The 19,187-nt window shown below is 37.0% G+C and overlaps 1 protein-coding gene across 12 annotated transcripts in view; it reads left to right on the top strand.

Annotated features, from left to right (window-relative positions):
- Positions 1 to 8,771: 8,771 nt before the first annotated feature.
- Positions 8,772 to 19,187, top strand: part of BNIP2 (BCL2 interacting protein 2) — a 37,223-nt gene continuing 26,807 nt past the window's right edge. For 5 of the 12 annotated variants that reach the window (XM_077881308.1, XM_077881305.1, XM_077881304.1 and 2 more), the window contains exons 1-4: positions 8,776 to 8,978; positions 15,848 to 15,954; positions 16,979 to 17,046; positions 17,957 to 18,124. In XM_077881308.1, the coding sequence (XP_077737434.1) occupies positions 15,905 to 15,954; positions 16,979 to 17,046; positions 17,957 to 18,124 (286 nt within the window). In that variant the 5' untranslated portion in view covers positions 8,776 to 8,978; positions 15,848 to 15,904. Of the gene's footprint in view, positions 8,979 to 15,847; positions 15,955 to 16,978; positions 17,047 to 17,956; positions 18,125 to 19,001; positions 19,093 to 19,187 lie in introns of those variants that run through there. The other 7 variants (XM_077881307.1, XM_077881310.1, XM_077881313.1 and 4 more) reach the window with 5 other exon arrangements.

The following is a 19,187-nucleotide window of genomic DNA, read 5'->3' as shown; positions in this document are numbered from 1 at the left end:
CCATTGTCATGTTTGAATTACTTTTATTATTGTATTTTACCTATTTCAATGTCTACTTCTTTTCTTTTATAAATGAATTCACCAGGTGAAGACAAATGAGCCTAGAAACTCTTAGGATTTAGAATACCTTTAATTACTATACATCATGCCATTAAGAAAAATCAGATACAGCTCTCTCTGATAAGAATTATATTTACATCTTTCTCATCACTAAATCTGACTTATTAAAATAATCTTTTAACAGCAATAAAAATGGAAGTAACATACTAAAAATGGGCTATTCCTATTTTATCATTTTAAAATGTTTAAACAATGTCATTGCTGGTGCAACTATATGTCCATAATACCTTCTGCTTGTTTTATTTGAGAAGAAAAATAAGCTCATTGGAAATGTACATGTAACAGAACTTATACATAAATATATATAAAATGAAAATCTATACATATGCATAGCATATCAGCAGGCAAAACTTTAAAATAACTCTGTAAGACCTATAGCACTACAGATGTTTCAAATACTAGTGATTAGAAATTTATTAGAGATTTTTTAAATTTAGAAAACTGCATAATTAATTTCAGATAAGTCTTGTCTGATCAATTAGTCCATGAAAATTTCTGGTTTTTCACTCCCTCATCATTTGTGCTGCCCCATTTGGCATTTTATAACAAATTAGAAGAATAAATCCAATTTGTTATGATCCAAGAATTGTGTTTACAGTGTTTTACTTAATCCCCAAACTGAAAGACCTACATATTTGCCTTTTTAGTGGATATTGAGAAAAATGAGAGAGAAAAGAGAAATATGGCTTTGTTTCATAAAAACTAAATATCACCTAAAATGTTAGTTTATTATCCATGGTTAAATATTTGACCCTCATAAAGAAATTGCATGATATGCTTTTGAATCACTTTCTATTATTAATTGCATCAAACCTTCAAGCTTTCACCCTCATAATTCTTTTCAATCCTCACCCATCCCTTCAATGACTTTTTTCCCTCTGACTAGTTTAGCTTAATTATCATGTTCAATTTTCCCAAATTAAATCATGTACTCTTCATTATAAATTTTGTGTTTCCATAGAACAAATAAAATTTTTCTTGTCCTAATAACCTATATATGTTACAAGAGTAGATCTTAAATGTGTTGCAGAATTTTAGAATCAGATATCAAAGACAGGAATTGATACCAAGTTTTAAGAATTTTACTGGGCAGTTTTGTGACACTATATTCTGGTCCCAATTCATGGCTGAGAAACTTAGAACAAAATAACCCGACATTCAGATCAATAATTAAGTAACCAAGCCTAACATAAATGCCTTATTTCTCATGAACATGTTCATCTCCCCTCTAAGGTGATCAGCTTTTCTGGGACACAGCCAAAGTAACACCCCTAAGCATATGCTTAGTAAATATTAGGGAGTAAATGTTTAAGTTAGTTTTTTAAAACCAATAGATCTTTGCCGTGTGTATTTATTTAGCTCAGAATGAAATGTTCTGTCATTTAAGATGTACAGCTACTAAGTTATGGACACATCTTATGACTTCTGCATAAGTCTCACCAATCAACTAACTTCAGGGGTGCCTGGCTGACTTAGTTGTTAGGGCATGTGACTCTTGATCTTGGGGTTGTGAGTTTGAGCCCCACAGTGGGTATGGAGATTACTTTTAAAAATTAAAAAATAAAATATTTAAAAATAAATCAACTTCATTTTCTATTGAGTTCCTGAGTTTATTTCTTCAATATACCTATCTTGGGGGACTGAGAATGCTTTTGCTACTCTTTCCTTAGATTTTATGTCAATCTTCACAATATTGTACAAAATAGAACATTTCCTTTAGAAAATTCTTGTTCCTGACTTACTCTTTTTGCTCTTGACATTGTTTCACGTTTTATGCTAGTAGAAAAAAATAAAAATTATTTTAAATGTGCGAATGAAATAAAGACCAACAAAAAACTGTTCTCTGCATTGGATAATAGAGTTTTAATGTATTTCCGCTGTCGGGTTGGTGTATTTGTGTGATAATTTTATGTGACAGTGTAATTAAATTGTAAAACAATTCCCATTTCCTATGTATTTTATCTATTTATCATCATTTATTTCTTTACCTTCTTTTCTGCAATAAATATTATTGTAAGGAGAGTTAAATAAGTTAAACCAATGCAATTACTTTTACAGATTGAAATTAACTTCATATATCAATTTGTACACATTTATACAAAGTACCTACAACTTGCCCGATATAAATAAATGTGTTTATTGCAGTATATTTATGATGTCACTGTGGTTTCCATGTTTGCCTTCCTTTTGAGTGATGATCTATATGTTTAAACTTGACATTTTAACAGTATTTTCAAACAATTTCATTCATTATCAAATAACCATTTATTACACTATGGCAATTTCATACAATTTACTGAACCCTTTAGACACTCCTAAACAATGATTTATCAACCAATATACAGATTTTAATGCTTATCACAGCAAATATAGAAAGTAACATTAAATAGTGACTTGACAAGAGATAACTAAATTATCTTTTTAAAAAATCTTGATGAGTCATGTTTAGTAATAGCCTGTATGCTTTTATAGCTGTACTAGAAATTAAGAGAAGTATATTAGATTGTTATATTCTTCATGTGTTAAGATAGTTAATTATAAAACCTATGTAGATGTCAATCATATAACCTCAAATGTTGATTTTAGAGGCAAGAGAGAAGGAAGGGTATTTTAGATGTTTTGGATGATGACGGGCTTGGTAGCTTATTGTATTTGGGCTTCCCCATAGGGACAACATTCCTGCTTAGAAAAGGCATCTCTGGGTGACAAATCCGGGGTGATCCAGATGGATCATGTTGTGTGAAACCAATGGTTATTTACCATAATCCCATCCCCCTGCTGCACACAACAGTATCCAGATCATTCTCATGATGTCTGACCATATCATCCTCTCTGGAGCATCCCACATAAGTCATGCTGTTGTAAAACGTATTAGGGGAAAAACTTAATTTCTCCACCCAAAGGAGCCAAATCAGTGGCAGAATGTTATCTTTGTAGGATCATGCAGTTGATTCAGTGAAGGCTATAGTCCTCAGAGAAGCCAAGAGAAAGTTTAGGTTTCAAAACAAACAATTAACAAGGACAGAAAGGGAGGAGAGAGAAACAAAACAAGCTTCCTTTCAAGTAGGATCATTTACATGAAACATTAAACCTGATAAAGGTTTCTGTCAGTGTGTGGGAGGGTCTGTATTTCTTTAGTTATCCACATCCAGAATGAATTAATTTGGCACTAATTGCAGAAGGATTAAATTTATTCAATCTCTATAGACTACTCCTTGACTATTAAAATTAAATGAAGATAAAAATGAATTAGTCTTTCCTGGATCAAAAATTAAATACCAAATCCGTTTATGAGGATGTGGGGGATGATGGGCAGTGAAGACCACAACCTGTGACTTTTTGTTCTGAAGTAAATAAAAATGAGATTATTTTTTGATAGATTTATTAATTTAACAAAAAGATTCCTTATCTCCAAGGCTCCTGGGACACCTTTAGAAAACATACTCTAGCTATAAGAACCTAAAAATATATCTGTTTCTATTAATACTTTTAAAAATATATAGCTGTGCCAAGAAATTGGCTTGCTAGAAAATGTCTTTTTTTTAATAGTCAAAACACACAAAAAAAATATTAAAATGAAAAAGAGGAACAAGTTTCAAGCGATTTCATTTCAGCAGGGGTCCTCCGTCCCTCCGTGTCAGATAAGAATTGAAGCAAACTCTTATAAAGAGACAGTCTCATAAACTAAATGTGGAAGGAATTCCTCATTTTCAGGGTAGTCCTTAAACAAAAATGATCACTTCAAGGCCATGCCCAAGTCTCTCTGAGATTACCATCTCTTTCTTCATTCGCCCTTGCCTTTTCCCAGTCTTAGGCAGTGCATAATGCATATGGGGTGTGGGGGAGATCCTCCCAGAGTGGAATTGGAAAGGAAATTTGCTGATTCTGAGTTCAGGGCACTACCTATTGCAGTGTGCAAACCTGCAAACTGTCGATACCCATATCCCTGGGAAATATTCCGATTATTTAAAGTATATTTCCTATTACATGGCATGGATTTGATGTATGCATTTGATTGGATTTTTTATTCTTTTTTTTTTTAAGTCAAGACAATAATATGAAAGGTGTGTCATTTTCAGGTGTTTGTACTTAAATATCCACGTGACGTTTCTAAAATGTAAGGAAATGATAAGTCCAGCTTTTGGCAAAATGGGGTAAAATGAGTCTTTGGTACTGTATGAATTATTGACAAGGAAGTTGAAAATCTGAGAAAAACCCAGAACTTGCCCAAGGTCACAGAGACTGTAGCCCACCGTAGACTTCCTCCTCAGTTGTATCGACATTCATGAAAAAGAATCATTAGTACCTGTTACCTGCATTGTTACCTGTTTTAAAATGTAAATAATGATCTAGATTCTCTTACTTGTAGTTAACTTTTAGGAAGTAAAGTGTTTTTGGAAATACATTTATAGAACATTTAGCCTCTTGCAATAGTGAATTAGGTGATATCACTTTCTAATATTTACACTTGTATTAAAGAAAAGTGTACACACAGTGCCTTGTTAGCTCTTGTAAAAGAAAAACGCCTTACGCGTAGAGCCATGTTAACACTTTGTTAAATAGAATGTAGTTCCCAATCCATCCAACAATTGTTTCTGCACTTTGAAATAGATCTGTTTTCTTGAAACAAATAAGATTGTACTTTGACTCTAAAGATGCAGATAAGGGGATCCCTGGGTGGCTCAACGGTTTAGCACCACCTTCAGCCCAGGGTGTGATCCTGGAGACCCGGGATTGAGTCCCATGTTGGGCTCCCTGCATGGAGCCTGCCTCTCTCTCTCTCTGCCTATGTCTCTGCCTTTCTCTCTCTGTGTGTCTCTCATGAATAAATAAATAAAATCTTTAAAAAAATAAAGATGCTGATAAATGATAACTGCTTTGGTGAATGACAGTGTTATATCTAATTTTGTATTAATCTGGATGCAGTTACTGTAACTGACTACAGAACAGTTTGCCTTACTATATTCTCATTTTTATTTACCCAGCTCAGAAAGAATTTAAAAAGCACTATCACTGGAAAAAATCATCATCGTCATTGTCAATCAATCAATCAAACTTCTCTAATGGAGGCTATCACTTATTTGTATGTTTCTAAATATCGATGTCATTCTGAGAGAAAAATCTACTTCCTTCTTTAAAAATTAGCCTTTACTCAGTAATAAATCAAGCATGGGATACTATCTCTCAGTACTTTTGCAAGAGCATTAATTAATAAAGGGAGTGGTTTTTCGTAATGACCCTTTCAGAGTAGATGAATTCTGTCCATCTTCTTTCCAAATCTCAGCCATGATCTCCAATTTATTGTTGCTCTGATATGGCCAAATTTTATTTTTTTATATTATAAAATATGCCCTCAGATATTTCTAAACTCATATTTGTTATTTCTTTTGTGACATTGCAGAAATAGCTTCACAGAGGACTTGAATATGGACTCAAAGATTATTAGTTTTAGTGAGTAATCTAAGGTAACTCTAGACTTTTTAAATTTATGTTGAATGTATTTCATTCAATGTATTACACATCCTCTCTCATCTTCAACAAACACGGCTCACTCCAGATCTGAGCTCTTTCTCTCACATGACTTCAACCATAACCTATTTCCCTGAATGAGATGAATACTTAAAGTCCCATGGACTAAAATTCTCTGGCAAATTAGCCTAGTTTTCCTCTTGAATGGCCATAATCTAATTTTGCATATGGAAATATTTCTTAAAAATGTGTGCTGCTGCTTCCGTCTCTGTGCTCTGTGAAATGTGGAAGCATCTTGTAACAGTGATGTGTAATATATGTGTGCAATCCAATTTGATTTTTTGAAATAGGGAAGCACAAATTCTCTCTGGAATAATTTCTTTTACTGGTTCATTGTCGACAAGAAACTTGTCACCATGCTAAAGATAAAACTGCTGCTGGGTTTAGTTTAGAATTTTATAAAGTGAATAAGTGAAAAATATATATACATACATTTCAGACTCAAGTTATGAATAATTAAATGAATATATAATTGTATCCAGTTTTACCCTCAAGCTCAACTAGCAAAGACATTCAGCCCATGTAAAAAGGATATTTCACATTTTTTTCAAAAACTATGAGTGAGCTGCCCAACATCACTGAATTTATTTGCTCGTAAGCCAGAAGAACAATCTGTCTATAAAATTATACAGTGGGGAGTGCAGCATTATTCAAGAGTTTTATTTAATATACATTCTGCCTTCTAAAATTTGAATTTACACAAGCATTTTCTTAGTGTTGTCTGGTATACCTTCTTCATCATCTCTCATCCTATCTCTCGGATCCAAGGAGGCAGTAGAGATGAGGAGATAAAGACTCAACACTCTCTATTTTGGCTAAGTGCTTTTGTTTTGATGTATGAAGTATGGCAAAGTAATGTGAATGAATTAATACACATACTAAAATATATACTCAAAAGAGGGGTGCCTCTTTCAAAGTGGTTCTCTCAGAACTTATACTAATAATGCTGTTATTGTGAGGAACATAATAATTGGTTGCTTTTCCATGTTGTTCATTATATTGGCTCTGAATAAACCCTTAGCACTAAAAAAAAAAGCTCCCCCTTTTATCTGGCTCCAGTCATGAAGAAAAAGGGGCAGTTTCTTGAAGTCTCTGCATATTTGCATAAGCCATTCCCTCAGTTTGGAAGATCCTCCTTTTATTACTAAGCTCGAGATGACCCCCTTCCGAAAGTCTTCCTTGACTGGCCCCAACTCCCACCCCTCCCCCGCCATCTGTTTAGCTCCTATTTAGCTGCACTTTGGAAGTACCAACGTCACCTCAATTCACCAAATTGTTTTGCTCCATTTCTTTGCAGGCTCCATGCCGGGAGCCCGACACGGGACTCAATCCCAGGACTCCAGGATTGCGCCCTGGGCCAAAGGCAGGTGTCAAACCGCTGAGCCACCCAGGGATCCCTAGATGATATGTTCTAAAGCCACACTTTTTTTCTTCTAAATTATTTTCCAATTTTAATATTCCAAGTATCTGCCTATTCAAGGAGACACATAGATTATAACCTGAGCCCAAGACAGATGCTCAACCGCTGAGCCACCCAGGCATCCCGAAAACTGTGTTTTTATTATACTTTTTTCAGGCTAACAATTTGACCCATGGCTTACAGGCATTTCACCTAAAAGCTGAAAAAATATATATTGAGCATATTATTTGAAAATATACCTAGTGTGTTGTTTGAAAAATCAGTTAGTCTTATGTCTTGAACTTTTTTGGACATTCTATAAAGTGTGGTTTTCAACTATTAAAAAAATGGAGCAACTAAATTTGTTCAATAAAGAATTGTTAATACAAATTTATCCATAATAAAAATGATGGCATTGAGGAGTTCAGTATGTATTTTTATTTTTTATATTTTATTTAATTTTATCTTGTCTTATTTTAAGTAGGCTCCCCAGCATACAGCCCAATGCAGGACTTGAATTCATGACCCTGAGATCAAGACCTGACTACTAGGTACTTATTTCATTTTTATAGAAACATATGTGCTATTTATATAGTTATATATATACAAAAATCTGAAAGGATATACCTAAATGTATACCTTCTCTATAGTTTCCAATGTTTCAACAATAAGTATAGCTAATTCATGAGATGAGGATAAGAAGATAAATTGTAGAATGGACTATTCAAAACCAAAGCAAACACCGACCAAACTAACTGAACAATCAAGTCATAGAAATGAAAAAGAAAGATGGCAAAAAAAAAAAAAAAAAAAAAAAAAAACCAACCCCACATAACTGTATATAATTTCAAATGACTTGCTGCCACCTTGTGAGGAATGCTCCTCATTGCAGGACTGAAAAAAAGCAAAATAGGAAACTGCGGGGGGAAAAAAATCTGAAACTTAAGATAAAATCGCTGACGTAAGCACGATCCAAGAAATTGTTCAGCTAAGGCTCTGCTTATCAGCTGATCCGTCTTGTTTGCTCCGCCAGCTAACTTCACAAAACTGCTTGGAGGAAAATATTATCAAACACGTATATGATGATAGTATGTCGTCGTATGTCTAATAAACAGCACTTTATCTCACAAAAGCCCTAGGAAGTAGGTATTATTTTTCCCTGTTTTTAGAGACAGAACGGGTGCATGTTGCCAAAACCCCGTAAACCTGGGAGCCGCATTTCGGGTCAGTGATGGACATTTTTCGGTCGCCCCCAAGCTCCCTCTTCCCATTCCCAAATGCACCGTCCAATCGGCGGACGCCTGCGCCCTCGTGGGGACTTGACGGATGCGGATCTGAGGCTCCTCTGCACACCTGTGCCGCTGCGCCAGGTGCGATGGGTCCGCAGAGCTGGGCCCTTCCGCCACCTGTGCACGGCCGGACGGGAACAGAAACAGCGTCTGGAAGACGTGACGGTGATCTTACAGCACCTTTATGGCGATTCTTCCTCCCCTACTTTCACCCATTCTATGCTATAAAATTATTCTAAGGATCAATAAAGCCCACAGAAGGGATGTGGAAATGTCCCTTTGAGAGTCGAGGACCGGGTCTCAGCGGGAGGAGAGGAGGCGCGGCCAGCCCGGGCGGAACGCGCATGCGTCAGTCCGCGCGGCCGAGGGGGCGGGGCAAGGGCCAAAGACGCCCCGCCTCCGTCTCCGCCGGCCCCCGCGCCCGAAGGAGGTCGGGATTCCGTCACTTCCGCCCCGGCGGCTGTCTGCGTCCGGGTCAGCTGCTGTCGCTGCGGCTGTAGCCAGGGCACTGGGCCCGGGTCTCCGCTGCAGTCCGAGGGGAGCGGGCTCCTCTCGGCGCTCCCTCCTGCGCCCTGGCCGTCAGCCCCACGTCGCCGGCCTGGAGGGGCGAGGAAGACGAGGGGGCCAAGGCTTCCTCCGGGGTGAGTGCGGCCCGGGAAGGCTGGGCACGGCGGGGCTGGGCTGAGAGCAGGCCTGCGGCGGACGTCTGAGGGGTGCGTGCCCCCCGGACAGCCCGAGAGGGGAGGCGCGGAGGGCTGCGGATGGAGGGGGCCGCCGGGGAGCTTGCCCGGGACGCGCTTCCCGGATCCCCGCCCAGCTTAGGCCCCCGCCCTTGGCTCGGCTCCTGTTTGCCTTAGCTAGGCTTACCCGCCACCCGGCCACCCCTTTTCCGTTTGTGCTGTTGTGTTCGGGGCGGGACTTGCCCCCCCTCCCCCGCTGGGCCCCCCTGCACACCCCCTGGTCTGGGTGCGGTGACCGGGCCGCTTCGGTCGCGTATTTAAGACCAGCGTCAGTCCCGGTGCAGAACAAAGAAACTCGGACGTCTGCTGTGCCCAGTACCCTCGGGGAATAGACGCGGAAGCGGCCCTTGGTAATGAGGGCTTTAGAGGGCCTTCCTACGTATAAAAGCCCAGTTCCTGCGTGGATTCAGACATCACCTTTTGCTTAATGGTTTGCGTTTCCTGGGCGTCTCTCATGCAGCTGGAAATCTCCTAGATCAACTCCAGTTAATCTGTTCGGATCTGTTAACGTTGCTTTGAAACTTCCCTCGTCTGCCAGTTGGCGGGAGCCCTCGGAGAGCACAGCTTTTGCCCAGTTCCTCCTGGTTGACATAGTGCCTGCCTTAGAGTTTAGTTGAGTGAAGTGTGTGATTGCACTTTACAGTTGCCTTTTTTTTTCCCCCTCCTCCTCACCTTTTTAAATTAGGATCTCTATTTATCTTAGTGCCTAGTTACGTTTTCAGCGAAACATATTCCTTCTCTAAAATTTTATAAGAATTTCTGCAACTTGTAAATGGATAACTTCAGTTACCCCGTTTAGTTAGCTTGTATACTATCATCTTGATGATCTTTGGACACCTTTTACTTAGTTCTCGTCATTTTACATTTCTTCTAGACTATTCTTATTTTCATAATCTCCTCTATTGCCGCCTCACATTGTTGGGCTAATACAGGAAGTATGACAGGTCCACTTCTGCAAACATGGATCTTGAGCTAGGTGGTCATTAGTCAGTGCTGTTGTAGTCTTTAAGCATTAGAGGACCTTTGAAGTTAAATGTAACCAAGTCTGGCATTACGGGCTTATGCTGTATAAAGTTGCCAGTGAACTGGAGACAGTGTGCTGTATTAGAAACAGGCTGCATTTAATCTGGAACCCAAAATGTGGGGTCATTTGCCTCATATGTAAACTAAAACGGGGATAAATAACACCCATATTTCGTACCTCACAAAAGTTGTTGATTGGAACATACCAGATGATGAATGTACAAGTGGTTAGTAAATGCCAAAAGGAAAGTGGTTCTTTTCTTTGCCTTTGGAGTAACGCCAGTAGGAGCTGTGATGGAGGAAGGCATCTAAAAAAAGGAAGGCCAGACAGAGCTGGCAGAGGGAGAAGCAGGCTCCCTGCGGGGAGCCTGATGCAGGACTCGATCCTGGGACTCTGGGATCACACCCTGAGCCCAAGGCTAATGCTCAACCACTGAGCTACCCAGGCACCCCTGTAATACAGTATTATTAACTATAATCAACACGACACGCTATACATTACATCCTTAGGATTTATTTTATAACTGGAAGTTTGACCCCCTTCACCCATTCCTCCAACCCCTCTTCCATCTGGCATCCACCAGTCTGTTCTTTACATCTTTGAACTTGGTGTGTGTGTGTGTGTGTGTGTGTGTGTGTTTTAAGATTCCACAAGTAAGTGAGACCTTATAGTATTTGTCTTTCTCTAACTTACTTTACATAGCATAATGCCCCCAAGGTCTATCCACGTTGTCCCAACTGGCAAGATTTCATTCTTTTTATGGTTGAATAATATTCCATTGTATATGGATACCACAGTTTTTTTTTTAAGATTTTATTTATTTATTCATGAGAGACACAGAGAGAGAGAGAGAGAGAGGCAGAGAAACAGGCAGAGGGAGAAGCAGGCTCCATGCAGGAGCCCGATGTGGGACTCGATCCCGGGTCTCCAGGATCAGGCCGTGGGCTGAAGGTGGTGCTAAACCACTGAACCACCCGGGCTGCCCTGTATACCACAATTTTTTAATCTATTCATTTTTCGGTGGAAACAGGTCGCCTCCATATCTTGGCGATTGTAAATAATGCTGCTATGAACATGGGGCTGCATATACCTTATTGAGATAATGATTTTGTTTCCTTCAGATAAATACCCAAAATTGCTGGATCAAATGGTAGTTCCTTTTAATTTTTCGGGGAACCTCCATACTGTTTTCCATAGTGGCTTTACCAATTTACATGCCTATCAACAGTGCACAGGGACTCCTTTTTCTGCACATCCTTGCCAACACTTGCTATTTCTTGTCTATTCAAGAACGGCCATTCTGACAGGTGTAAGGTGACATCTCACTGTCATTTCGGTCTTAGAAACTTGTATGACCCTGCTTTCAAGGAAGCAGTGACAAGCGTATAAGATTTTTCTGGAGGTGTTTTGGTGATCTTTGTAAACATAAATATAGACTGGCCTAAAGTATTTTCCAGTAACACTACCAGTGCTGCCAGCCTCCTAGGGAAAAGTGAACACAAATACTTAGAATGAAGCCCTTCTGTTTAAATGCAGAAGTAAAAGACTTGCCTGGACATTTCCTTCTGCCAACTATAATTGATTTCAGCATAGATGGTAGTTACTAGCACCTATTCTAGCAGCACTGTTAAACTACATAATAGTAAAGTGGCATGTAAGATTATAATTTATAATTCAGACAGTTGTAAATGTGATTTTAATATTTAATTTTTGCTTATATTGCTGAGTTTATAGGGAAATCCCCTTCTTTATCTTGGTTGAATTTACTGCCACACCTCCCTTCCAGAAGTTGTCTCAGGAGGTAATCCATTCTCCTTGATTTTTAACCTCACTGATGTCAGCCGGTGTTTTGAATTTATCTGTATGCCTTCTGCTGGTAACTGGCATAAGCAATCATGTGCTCCCGGTACCACCAGTATGTTGAGAAATCTAGTTATTCTTGTTGCATTTGGTTATTTTAACAAATGGCATCTTAAAGTGTAATTTCCTCCATTCTAATTTACCAAATCTATGAACAAAAAATGGGAAACAGCCACAGTTAACTTGTGAGTCAGCGGTGTCCTGATTTCCTTCAAAGTGGTTGTGCTTATATTGCTCCTTTCTTGTTTGTTTCCTGTTCTTACAGCTGCTGATGATTAAGTGCTTCCAAGAACAATACTCTCTCAGTTGTTTGAACTTTTTGTCTACCTAGTGTACTTTTCTCTCTACAATTTATGGTGAAATAGGCAAGATTGAGTCTGTCTGCTGTCTCCTGCTGGTTCTGTTTAGCTTAAATAATTATCCCCAAACTAAATATCCATGTCCATGTGCTGTATTAACATGACATGCTTCAATATGATTTTGAAATAAAAATTGAATGAATTGGCTGAAACACTTGAGTTATTTTCAAGTGATAAACTTCTTCAAGTAGTAGAGCTAAAAGACATCATTTGTCTTATAGAATTTCACAAGTTACATATTTCTCTTAGAAATAAGGAATAAGGGCAGCCCCGGTGGCGCAGTGGTTTAGCACCACCTGCAGCCCAGGGTGTGATCCTGGAGACCCGGGTTGGAGTCCCATATCAGGTTCCCTGCATGGAGCCTGCTTCTCCCTCTGCCTGTGTCTCTGCCTCTCTCTCTCTCTCTCTCTCTCTGTCTCTATGAATAAATAAAGTCTTTAAAACAAAAAAGAAATAAGGAATAATTTTACCAACAGAAATTGATAATTGCATGTATGTGGGTTGCCCTAAATATTTTCATTACACTTTTTGAGAGTAAAACAACAGGAGGCCTATTAATGTAGTTTAATAAGAAAAATAAGCCTAAGAGGTAGAGCAAAACAATGGCTTGCTATCCAGTGTCGTACCTTATAATAGTCTTACTTGTAACTAACATTTACAGGCTTATGTGCCATGCACTGTGCTAGGTGTTGGGAATATAGTGATAGCAACTTTCAGTCTCTGCTTTTATTTATGCGATATTAAATATTTTTCTAAGTATGTGGGATATTTGAAAAAGGCAACAAGAACATCCTGATATCAAAAAAAAAAAAAAAAGAACATCCTGATATTTTTCCAACACATACAAAAAGGTAAAACAAAATAATGGAAACTTTTTCTGATTATTGAATTTCGGAAGTATATTCGCTTTTAAGTGATTACACAAGACTTCAGAAAAAAATTGAGTACAGTGAATTAAAAACTTCTGAAAGAGATAGTTTTAAACCTTTAGTGATAGTGTTTCAGTCTCACTTGAGAATTAATTTCTAAGTTAATAGGCATTAAGTATTTGGGCTTTATGGCCATAATCTTTTGGTCTTTTATACTAGTTCTGTGTTCTAAATAGAAGAGATTGGTAAGATAGGTATCCTTTTTTTATTTTCTTCTTTACAGAGAAAGTTACCATCAGAGAACAATCTATAAAGTGATCATTGAAGACCTGTGTTAAGATGTAGTCTATGTATGTATTAGAAACAGAATGTGGTAAAGAACTCAAGATTGCTATATTTTAGGTGTGTTTTCCATTAATTTCTCAACATTGCCTGGGTCAGTGTTTTCCCAGAGAAGTAAAAATGACTTACATATGCAAATACTGAGTTTTCCAAACAAATATGTTGGTGAAGAAAAGAGCGTTTGCCATTTTTTTCTGTGCTTCACAGTGGGTCCTTGAAAATTTAAAACTTTTAAGAATGTGTGAAACCCTTCCCTGAGCATAAGAATTCAAACTGAGAAGAGAGCCTCCCAGATATAGTTTACCGTGTGAAATCTAACACTTTAGAAGATTGCCAGTGTGATTTTGTTGTTGTGCTAGAACATAATACTTTTTTGTACAGCTTTGTACATCTTTTGAGTGTTGTAATGACAGCAAATAAAGCAGCTATAAACCACGACCACATCTTTAATTTTTTAATTTTTTTAATTTTTATTTTTTTATTCCAGTATAATTAACAGTGTTATACTAGTTATATTAGTTTCAGGTGTACAATATAATGATTCAGCAATTCTGTAGGTTACTCAGTGCTCATGATGATAAGTATACTCTTAATCCTCTTCACCTCTTTCACTCACTTCCCACTCACCTCCCCACCAGTTCTATATACTTGTCTTGTTTTTTTGTTTTGTCTTTTTATTTTGTTCATTTGTTTCTTAAATGCCACATATGAGTGAAATCATACGATATTTGTCATTCTCTGACTGACTTTTTTCACTTAGCATTATATCCTCGATCCACCCATATTGTTGCAAATGGCAAAATTTCCCTTCTTTATGGCTGCGTAATACACTAGTGTGTGGAGATATCGTGTCTTTGTTTTAGAAAACTAATTGAAGTGAATGGGTGTCACCATTTGTTTTATTTGAAAGTTTTTTAAAGTTAATATACATGATTTTAAAAGTCAAATAGTTTAGGATTTACTATGAAAAGCATCAGTCATTCTCACCATCTCCCCCTCTTTCTTTTTCCACTGGGGCCAACCACTTTTTGCTTAGTTTTTAATACTTGTAGTGATACTTTCTATCTCTTAAGAAATACATATTTATTGCTTTTTTAAAACAATAACTTTAGGGACACCTTGAGCATCTGCCTTTGGCTCAGGGCATGATCCTGTTCCCAGGATGGAGTCCCACATCGGGCTCCCCACGGGGAGCTTGCTTCTCCATCTGTCTATTTCTCTGCCTCTCTCTGTGTGTCTCTCATGAATAAATAAATAAAATCTTTAAAAATTAAAAAAGAAAACCAATAACTATAGTCATCTAGTGACTTGCTCTAATGCAGTTGAACTAAATATTAGCTTATTATCTTATCCCCTAAAGAAAGTATCACAGTTTTTGTTGCACTCATTAACCAGTTGATCTTTATGACTTCTTAAATAATCTTAAACCTCTAGTTCTTATTCCATCAACCAAACCAATCCCTGCATTCTTCACTTTGTAAAGTGAGGATGTAGGCACCCACACCCTTCCTTGGACAGACTAAAACTAAAACTGAATGGCCTAGGTTAGCACATATAGTTGCAGGAGTAGAAATATTCACTAAGTTCAGTGTCTGAAAACTTACGCTGAACTACATGAAAAAAGTTTAGTATAGATACGTCATATTCATTTACTGGATAGTTACTGAGTAGCCTTCCTTACCTGGCTCTGGAATTATGGTGTTGAAGCTACACAAATGGAAGTATAGAAAACAGCACACATGTTAATTATACTTCAATTTAAAAATGTTAATTATACCTCAGCTTTAAAAAGATACAGGATACATACCATTTGGCTTTACTGAATCATGGATGTAAATGTGATTTATTAGTGTTCAGTTTCTAGGATCAACTTCTATCCAGAGGACAGAAAATTTAATTATGGGTCTAGAATAGAGAATATATTTACTTTTATTCTTTGTACCGCTCACCACCGTCCCCCCACCCCCGCCAGTTGTTTTTACGTAATTCACAAAATTTAATAAAATTTAAATCACAACCTACGACACACATGCATATATGTAACTGAAAACATATTTTCACTGCGTAATACCCTTACAACAAATAGTACTTACTTCACTAGTGTGTGTGTGTGTGTGTGTGTGTGTGTATATATATATATACTCTGAGTTTCATTCTTTATCTTTTTTTTTTTTTTTTTAATGGTAGTTGCAGCTCAATAAATTGATTTCATAACCAGGGTGGAAGTGTGAACTAAGGTTTAACTCTGTTGTACCTTTTCAGCAGATAAAAAGTAACATGGTAAATACATTGTTATAAATTTTTCTCTTTTCACAGAACATTGGCTCTCTGGATTATCAAGAGTTTGTAGTTGATATTGAATCTAAACTGAGGATGGAAGGTGTGGAACTTAAAGAAGAATGGCAAGATGAAGATTTTCCAATGTGAGCAGTACTTTCAAATGAAGACAAATTTAAAACAAAACTTCAAAATGTCTTTATTGAGATACCACTTATTAAATGAGTATTAAACTTCTTACAGAAACCCAGTATCAAAAGGTGTTCATTTGATGCTAGAAAATGAAAATTCCAACAGTTAGAGGAATTATCTTATACCTTATCTTTCACTAAATATGTATGTGATGTTTCATAATCTTTTATTTTTGTTTCAACATTTAAATTTCAGAATGTTGACTGTTACAAAAAATGCTTAAATATGGTATTTCTTAAGCTGGAGTCTGAGGGGTTCCTGGAAGAAGGGAGTCTTTGGATGTAAGGATTATTAAATTTTGTGCTTCCATTTTAAGGAAAAACTTATTAAATAAAAAGGATTTTTTAGATCATCTGGCCAGCTACTTTGGTTTGCATTTGTATTTACAATTGTATTGGTGCCAGCTGGGTTAAGAGAAAAAGGGCAAAGGCAGACCTTATATTTAAATGGTGCTTCCATACCATCTTGGTCAGAAGACCATCCCAGTGCATAAGAAGGTGAAGGTCCATTAACAGAATATGGACGGCTGGTGGGAGTACTAAGTCATTGCATAGCACATGGTGATAATAGTAGTAATATAGAAATGCTGAGCTCAAAAGAATTGTAGCCATCATTATCACACTCCCATGTAAGGGACAGTTTACCACACATTGTATTATATATCACATTAAACTCGTGCATTTGAGTTCTATGCTTTTTAGGTTGTTTATAATTTTTAGATTTGTCTTGTAGTTGTATTTAACAGCAGTTACATAAGGAATTTATATCTACTTTTATGTGCTACTTATGTAAATATGTAAATCATCTCTGATAGTCTGAAATTTTTTCTTTAAAAGTCATTTGTAAATTACTGAAGCTTTAGAAACTATTTTATTCAGTTTTCCACATAATTGGTTCTCTAAGATATTTTTAATAGCTCTTTGAACTTCAAAATTTTTTTTTAATTTGTGAATTAAAAATTATGTCTGTATCTTCTAGACCTTTACCAGAGGATGATGGTATGGAAGCAGATATTTTAGCTGTAACTGGACCAGAGAGCCAGCCTGGTAAGAACTTGGCACTTTGGTTTCAATGAAATGGTAGACTTTGTGCTATTTTTGAACACATTAATTTGTCAAGGAAAAAAAAAAGAATACTTTTTGTTCTATTATACAGAGCCAAAGGAGAAGTTGAATGTTTTAAGAAAGCATTTTTTAATGCTTTGGAAATTTAACTTTCCAAAAGCATACCCTTAGGTTTTGGAAATTTCTATCATAAAAGGTTGAGAGGAGATCATTTTTAGCAGTAAAAACTCACTATAATGTCTGCCTCTGTTACTTAAAAAGATATATCCTTGCTGGGATATGTCGTCTTGCCATGATATAGAAGCAATAATGATCAAAATCCAAGGTTTGTAAATTAATACTTTGGGATTGTGTTTGCTTAATGTTACTTTTCTTAAGAATGAAATGGTTAGAATTTTTCCCTTATTTGGGGAGCCTGGGTGGCTCAGTCAGTTAAGCTTCTAACTCTTGATTTCAGCTCAGGTCATGATCCCAAGATCATGAGATCGAACCTTGTGCTGGGTTCTGCACTGGGCATGGAGCCTGCCTATAATTCTCCCTCTTCTTCTGCACCTTTCCCCACTCACATGCTTACACTCTTACTCTTTCTAAAAAATATATAAACATTTTTTTAAAGATTTTATTTATTTATTTGAGAGAGAGACAGCGTGAGAGAAAGAGCACAAGCCAGGGGGAGAGGGAGAAGCAGAAGCAGATTCTTCACTGAGCAGAGAGCCCGACATGGGGCTCGCTTCCAGGACTCTGAGATCATGAGCAGAGGCTTAACCAACTGAGCCACCCTAAAAAATAAATACTTAAAAACGTTTTTTTTCTCTTACTCAAGTTGAGCATGTAAACATTTCTTCTAATCTATTGTTCACTTTTTTTTTTTAACCCATTCCATACTCGCTAGAAGTTAATGGAAATAAAGTCAGAAAGAAACTCATGGCTCCAGACATTAGCCTGACCCTGGATCCTAGCGATGGCTCTGTGCTGTCAGATGATTTGGATGAAAGTGGGGAGATTGACTTAGATGGCTTAGACACACCATCGGAGAACAGTAATGAATTTGAGTGGGAAGGTAAATTGTTTTTATCTGACCTGCATTAATAAATGTTTGTGTCTGTATACATATGTGTTTTTTTGAATAGTGGTCTCCTATTAGGATAATTGAAAATTTAAAAGTTGATCATGAAGCTAAAATCAATGGTTAAGGGATTGTGTTGAAACATGAAGTTACTCATTTTAAAGTTCCTACTATATTATTGTTACTAAGATAGGAAATTCTGCTAGCACTCAATATTCTCATGACTTTCAAAACTATTTTTAGTAGATGACACAAGTGGCTTTATTTTCTTTCCTAATTGCCCAGTGTTGTAAAGTTACTTTTTTTCATGTTGCTTCTAAAATACTCCTAGTAACTATGGCATGTTCTTTTATTCCATCAGTCAGCTAAGAAAAAAGCTTTGAAGAGACATGTACTATAGGGAATATGCTAAAAAGTAGTTAAGGGTTTACAGAGAGAGCTCTGAAGGGTGATTTTTTTAAACTAGGTTTACCTGGTAGTGCTGTACCATGTAAGCAGCCAGCATGATTCATGTATCCTCTTGGTCCCCAGACTTTACATTCCTTCTCATCAGTTAGTTTGAATTCAAAAGAATTGACATGTGTTTTGCTTTGATGGTTTCTTTAGTTAGATAATTGCTGGGTACAGTGTCTTTGTATAGTTGTTTGTATATTCCATCTTTAAAATGATTTTTATTTCAAAACAGTGTTTAGCACTATGTGTCTTATCTGCAGTAAAGAGTAAGATCCTTGGTATGCTGTATCTTTGTTCCTTTTTTCTTCCTGTTTTACTGGTTCAGTAAGCACTCCAGTAATAAGCAATATTTTAAAAAGATACTGAAATAGTTTTCTGCCTATGTGTTTTGTCTCTTCTTTCTTTAATGCTGCTGTAGTCATTTCCTGGAAGGATATTTTCCGTTAACAGCTTTATCTTGGAAACAAAACAACTAACATGCCGTAGGTTCCCCCTTTCCCCATCTTTTGGTAAGGACTATAATACTAAAATTTCAAAAATCATTACTTCATTTAAAATCCACTAAAATGCAATCTTGAAATATAAATTACACCTAATCATTGGT

This window comes from Canis aureus, chromosome 32, assembly GCF_053574225.1.
Source record: "Canis aureus isolate CA01 chromosome 32, VMU_Caureus_v.1.0, whole genome shotgun sequence".
NCBI lineage: Eukaryota > Metazoa > Chordata > Mammalia > Carnivora > Canidae > Canis > Canis aureus.
This window is presented reverse-complemented; position numbering and strand designations above follow the sequence as displayed.